The sequence below is a fragment of the Halichoeres trimaculatus genome, unplaced genomic scaffold (genome assembly GCF_033239565.1).
Source record: "Halichoeres trimaculatus isolate MK-OKI-2021-1 unplaced genomic scaffold, fHalTri1.1 fHalTri1_scaffold_22, whole genome shotgun sequence".
Lineage (NCBI taxonomy): Eukaryota > Metazoa > Chordata > Actinopteri > Labriformes > Labridae > Halichoeres > Halichoeres trimaculatus.
In genome coordinates this window covers 21900706-21906942 of record NW_027437200.1, presented here as the reverse complement: position 1 = coordinate 21906942, position 6237 = coordinate 21900706, and the positions used below count along the sequence as shown (strand labels likewise).

Below are 6237 nucleotides of genomic sequence, written 5' to 3'. Positions count from 1 at the left end.
GCTGCCTCACAATCCTTAGAGTACAAACAAAAGAATTACGATACTTGATCAAACTTACACGAGGCTACAACCGGCGCCTGAAGCATAGCTTGTTTACATTCCCTACAGCTGAAAGGAGGAGGGGGGACGGAGCGCACTAGCTCTGCGCGGAAGGACCCATGGCCAGTTAGTTAGGTCCGGATAAATGTTGATATTTCCGAGGACTTATTGCACTTAAAAAATATTTTATGTAGCGTACTCTTAAACTGTGGTATTACTTTTTGATTTTAGTTCTTGTAGGCAGAGAAAATAGCCTTTGAATCTGGTACAGTCTTTCCCTGTTAGCGCCTATTTCCTCGTCACCATCGATTACAGTTTGTGTCTTACTGAGGGAGAGGAGACAACTTTCTACTGTATCTAATGTCCTTAGTGGTCACATAGAGCTCATACAACCCCACTTCAGAAAAACTGAACTATCCCTTTAAGGCTGAAACATAAGCTAAAGGCTAAAACATGGACAAATATATCAAACATGAGCTAAAGGCTAAAACACAAGCTAATGACTTGAACACAATATAAGGGCAAAACATCAGCTAAAGGCAAAAATTTAAGCTAATAACTAAAACAAAAGTTAAAGGCTAAAACATGAGCTAAAGGATATAAGAAAAGCTTAAGTCTCAAACATGAGCTACGTTTGCTTCTTCACTGAATGAAAGACAAGAAGTCACATCGTTTTAATTTCTTTATTAAAATAGCAAAATCTTTTACTCTTATGTTTTTAAGCCACACGGTAATCATCCTTCAACTATCAATTTGTATTAATGGTAGAGTTAGGCACATATTCTTTTGTAGAAGTCTACTTCTGCATCACCAAACAGTCGACATTTGGTTAGGAGGGCTGTATTTATCTCAACGGACACTATGTGTGTATCTTCTCCCAGTAGCCGGTCTTTTAGCGGATGGAGAGCATCATCACAAACTCTGTGAAGAAGAGAGGATAGGATCCACGGTCAGCTCTGTACTGAGGTAATCTAACTCCAAAAACAAAGGGATGATGGGTATTACACCAAATCTAAGTCAATCTGCATCATCTCACCTTCAAAGTCAATGTTTCCATCCGCGTTAATGTCCAGTTCCTTTAAGATCTCCTCCAGTTCTCCTTTCTTCAGCTTCTCCCCCAGGAGTGACTTGATTGCCTCCTTCATCTCCTCCTGGTTGATCTTCCCATCTCCATCAAGATCGAACTTTGAAAGGGAATTGGCAAAATATTGATTAATGAAAGGGTCTGCAGGATTTTACAAAAATTATCCTGCTCCATCGTCTCTTATAGGCCTCTATATGTGTGTGTCAGTGTCTGTGTCTGCCTTGAACCCCCCTCCTCAGCCTGTAAGTTGATGTTTCTGTTGCTGTATCAAGATGTTTTTGTTATTTATATCAACCTAATGGGAAAAATGTAACCAAACTGACAAAAACTGAGAAGTGCACTTTCATTCACAGAACAAATTTATCTACTTTTTAAAATTTTGGAATAACTTACTGAAAAAAAATGTGATCAAGGCGTTATTGTGTGCGTGTTTGGTTTTGTTGACAGACCTGCACAAAAGCTGACTGGAGCTCTTTGAGTCCCAGCATATGAGCCGTCTCTCCCATCATTCTCGGTCCCATCAGTTCAACAAAGTCTTCAAAGTCCATCAGCCCCCCCACTGTCGAGGAAAAGCAGGAAACGTTAAGGTCAGAAGACAAAACAAGTCAAATGAAAACAAACATTTAGTTGAACTAAATCTTCATCCCATCTGTCAATAAAGCCTGCCACCGCTCTACTTCACCTCCTACAACATCAACAGCCCACCAACTTTCCATGCACCTGTGGCTAACCTCAAGTTTTACAGCCCTGGGAAAATAACTACATCTACAAAAAAACTAATCTGGAAGAAAATACTGATTTTAATTCTGTGTGGATGGTTTTCTTTAACTGACAACGTGACGGCTTAATAAATAATTGATATGTAGCCAGTTATTAGCAAACAACAAGAAATGATGGGTTGAGGTATTGTATCAATACATGTCATCGAGTTTAAGTGTTCTTTCAAAAATTTTGAAATTTTTGCAAACTTAAAAAAACGCATTTTTGAATATTTGATTTTTTTATTTTAACTAATTTTTGACTAATTTTTTAATTTTTTCAAAATTTTTGTAATTTTTTTATTTTAATTTCTGAAAAAAATAACAAAATTTTTGCATTACATACTGAATCAAATAACATGTAAATATGTAGCAATACATAAGCAACGAAGAAGAGCACAAGAAACGTTGATTTAACCATTGTTAACAAAGTATGTTATCATATTAAAGTATACTTCAAATTTTTTTTGTAATTTTTGCAAATTTTTTAAATAAAAAAAAACCGTTTTTTTTTCAATTAAGAAATTACATTTTTTTAGATTTTGGGATTGTTTTAAACTAATGTAAATTTTTGAAATTTAAATAAACAAATAAATATATTTTTTGTCAATTTTGGAGATTTTGATTTATTTTTGATTTTTTTCTGCAAACATTTTGCCCCCCCCCCCCCCCCCCCCCCAATTTTGGGATTGTTTTAAACTAATGTAAATTTTTGAAATTTAAATAAACAAATAAATATATTTTTTGTCAATTTTGGAGATTTTGATTTATTTTTGATTTTTTTCTGCAAACATTTTGCCCCCCCCCCCCCCCCCCCCCCCCCCCAATTTTTTAAATTTATTAGATTAAAGAAATTTTACCTTTTTTTAAAAAAAAAAATTTTAGACATTTGAAAAACTCTGAAATTTGGATTTTTTTGGACAATTTTTCAACTTTTTAACAATTTTTAAATTTTTTTTTGCAATTTTGGCAATTGTTTTTTACATTTCAAAATTTTTTGAATATTTTTTCAAAATGAATGAAAAATTAAAAAAAACTAAGACATCATGTGTTCAATTTCAACAATCCAAAAAAAACCCTCCTGTTTAGACAATTATTCACTAGATTTTTTTCTCTGTTACAATTTTATACACTTTTAACCTTTATTATGAAGATAAAGTCCATTTTGTGGCTCTGGAAATTTTTTTTCCCGGGTGAGCTGAGGCAAAATATCTCCTTTAAAGCAGAAGTTGCAGACCCCACTCAGATAAACGATAAAAGCCGGACCATAGAGTTTGAAATCTGCGGGAGTATTCTTTTCTATGTCCAACAGTTTGTGAAAACACCCAGAGCAGCTTTTGTTCTTACTTCTCATCTTGATTTGTTGGACTATCTCCAGCAGTTCCATCTCTGTCGGCATGTATCCCATAGTTCTCATGCATTCAGCCACATCTTTGTAGTTCAGGTATCCATCTTGATCATAGTCAAACTCTTTGAAGGCCTCTTGTAACTCTGTAGAGAAAACGGAGAAACAAACAGATTAATGACTGCCATTGTCTCACTAATGTGAGCTACTGTCAGGTGTAAACTCGCCTAAGGGGTCTTATAAACTAGTGCCACTTATATCCCAGATTTTACTCTTGTACTTTCGATTCATTATTTCTGCTAACGATGAGGGTTGGTGGCTTTGGGACATTGTTGTCCTCTAGCTAGAAGAAACACTGATCAAAAAAAAACTTGCTATGCATCAAAATCTTACACGTGTTTAAGCCTAATCTTGAATTAATATCCCCAGCGCTCCAACATTTATCCTCAGGAAAATAACTCATTTTATTTGTATTTTTCAAAATGAAAACAGTAACACTATGTGATTAAATTGGCATTTAATGGGGTTAATATAATGAAAAATAATTTTTAAAAATTAGTAATTTTGATTTGGACTGAAGTTGATTGAAAGATTTGAGCAAAACAATATATGTCGATTTTTTTAAGCAGTTTTTGGTAGAGGACATTTTTGTCCTCTAATTAATTCCATTATTACATCATTAATTCCCCCCCACTGACTTAAGAAAAAAAAATGATTTTATGATTTTTCATGAAAAAAAAAAACCTTTTTACAAAAGATCATTTTATGTAGAGTAACAAAACCAAAGTTACAGCCAAAAAAATGAGGGAAAAAAATCACCTGAAAGGTCAAAAATGTCCCCGATGAGGGTTAAACTGTGAGGTTAAACTTACCATCCAGCTCTGCTTGAGCTAACTCTCTGTCCTGCAGAAACGATAAAAAAGAAACACAGTGATTACTAAATGTATCCTGACAGATCAATACACAAGAGAAGTCATTTCTGTGAAAATCACGTGGGTAGATTTTCCAAAAGATCTAAAAAGTATAAAACCATGGAGGTTATCGTGACTTTACATCAACAAATGAAAGAACTGGTGTGTTTGGTTTATATTTATAGTGGAGTCAAACGAGTGTTCTCCAAAGCTCTTCCTCTGGATTACACTAATGAACTGTGGCAGTAATCCTGAACTAATTAGACACTAATACTATAGATACACCAGGCTTAGGTACCTCGGCCTGAAAGGGATCAGGAAAAAACGACGTACGCTGCATGACTTCTACCTCACATCTGAATCTGATACGTCACTGACTGACATCCGCTCGTTTGACAAATCAAAGGTTGCTAAGAAGTCAAGGTCTTTTTGTCAACAACCAATCTGAATAACAGTTAACTGATAAATAAAGTGTTTGTATTTTAAGGACTTAAGAACAAGAAGACATTGAAAATGTGTCTCTACAACATCAGCAACTCACCGCCCCAAAAACACTGTTAAGCACAGAATTGTAGACTTTGTTCATACTCTCTGTGTTTTTCTTGGACTTCTTGGACGCTTTCTTTGGGGTTTCAGAGACTGAGCCTGATGGGGAATCCTTTGAGACGCTTCCTTTGCTGCTGCATGGTGAAGAAAAACACAAGAAAATATGTGTTTTTGTAAAAATAAATTGGCTTTTAGTTTGAAGTATTCTGGGTAGTCTGAGTCACGTTAAAGGACTAACACACAGTTTTCATCAACACACACCCATCTGTGGAGACGGAGTCAGCAGAAGTTGCTGAAGTAGTGGACGCCGTCCTTTCGCCTGCCTTGGACATGCTGCTGACAAACACAGAGCGACACACCGTCAAACCATCCGTGTCTTTTTGGACACAGAGGAGGTTAAAATCAACACTTACTGCTAAGGTCAAGAGTCTGTGATCTCTCTGCTTTCTCTCAAAGCTTTAACATCATGTTCCTAGTCACTACCTGCTCTACTCTGCTTACCTGTCCGTCTACTTTTCCCAGATGGTGGAAAAAGCCAAGCAGAAAGTAAGCGTCAGTTTTCTTTCAGTCGTCTTTGAGCTGTGCTCCACCTGTGTTCTGCTCAGTGTCCTGTCTGCTCACTTTTTCCTACTCCCTTTAACCTCTTTCCACAGGAAGGCTTAACAGGTAATTACCTGGCTGAACATGCCGCCAACCATCAGAGGAAAAAGAAAGACGTGGAGCAGCAAAGTGGCTGATCTGAGTTCCTAGAGGTCGTATGCCTTTCACCTGAATTACAGCCTAACAGGAAGTTGAGCTTTGTTGAATAAAAAAAAAACAAACAAACACTGGAAACAAAAATAAACCTTTTGAAAGAGACTTTCTGTTAGATTCAGTTTCATTGATTGATCCCCGTCACAAAGTTTCATTCTGCTGTTTTGTGACAATAAAATGTATCATTCAGTTAAAGTAGTGGTTTGAATAAAAATGTGGTTTTCTGCCACATACTCTTTTTTTTTTCCACCACATTATTTTATTCAGTGACAAACGTTGGTAAACCACAATGATACAGCTCTGCAGTAGTTTGTCAACAAACCTGTTCCCGTCCTCCCTCCTCCAGCCCATCCGCCCAGGTCAAAACTAACCAACTTACCAATAAGCATGACTGATATAACATTGGCAACAAACAACAAAATTAATCATTTGACCTTATTTTCAATATATTGTAAAACTCAAGTAACGTTTCATGAAATTTTGCATCATTTAATATTTCCACTTTTTTTTTTTTTTTTTTTTTTTTTTAGAATTTTTTAAATATATTGCAAATTTTTGAAATTTCAAAAAAAATTGAAATGTTTGATAATTTTTATTTAGTTCTTTTTTTTAAGGTTTCAGAAATTTTGTAAACCATTGCAAATTTTTTGAAAAAAAAATTGCAAATTTTGGATTATTATTATTATTTTGAGGTTTCAAAATTTTGGAAACTATTGCAATTTTTATGAAATATAAAAAAAAATTAAATGTTTGCAAATTTTGCAATTTTCTTTTTTTTTTCTTTTTTTTTTTTTTTTACTT

General features: G+C 34.9%; 1 protein-coding gene across 2 annotated transcripts; it reads right to left on the bottom strand.

Annotated features, from left to right (window-relative positions):
* Positions 1-896: 896 nt before the first annotated feature.
* On the bottom strand, positions 897-5015 carry LOC141784308 (calcium-binding protein 2-like). Of its 2 annotated transcripts, none has more exons than XM_074662088.1 (7): positions 4939-5015; positions 4679-4814; positions 4099-4129; positions 3229-3372; positions 1573-1682; positions 1076-1223; positions 897-960 (listed from the first exon to the last, which is right to left on the bottom strand). In XM_074662088.1, exons 1-7 carry the CDS (start codon positions 5013-5015, stop codon positions 932-934), a joined length of 675 nt encoding a protein of 224 aa, XP_074518189.1. In that variant the 3' UTR covers positions 897-931. The 2 variants fall into 2 exon arrangements, with proteins under 2 accessions (XP_074518189.1, XP_074518190.1); XM_074662089.1 differs by having other exon boundaries at positions 4679-4817; positions 4945-5015.
* Between the last annotated feature and the right edge of the window lie 1222 nt (positions 5016-6237).

Coding starts and splice junctions, on each gene's coding strand:
- LOC141784308 (XM_074662088.1), bottom strand. CDS start 5,015: ATGTCCAAGGCAGGCGAAAGGACGGCGTCCACTACTTCAGCAACTTCT. Junction 4,815..4,938: donor GTCTCCACAGATGGGTGTGT/GTTGATGAAAAC, acceptor ACCATGCAGCAG/CAAAGGAAGCGTCTCAAAGG. Junction 4,130..4,678: donor TTAACAGTGTTTTTGGGGCG/GTGAGTTGCTGA, acceptor TCGTTTCTGCAG/GACAGAGAGTTAGCTCAAGC.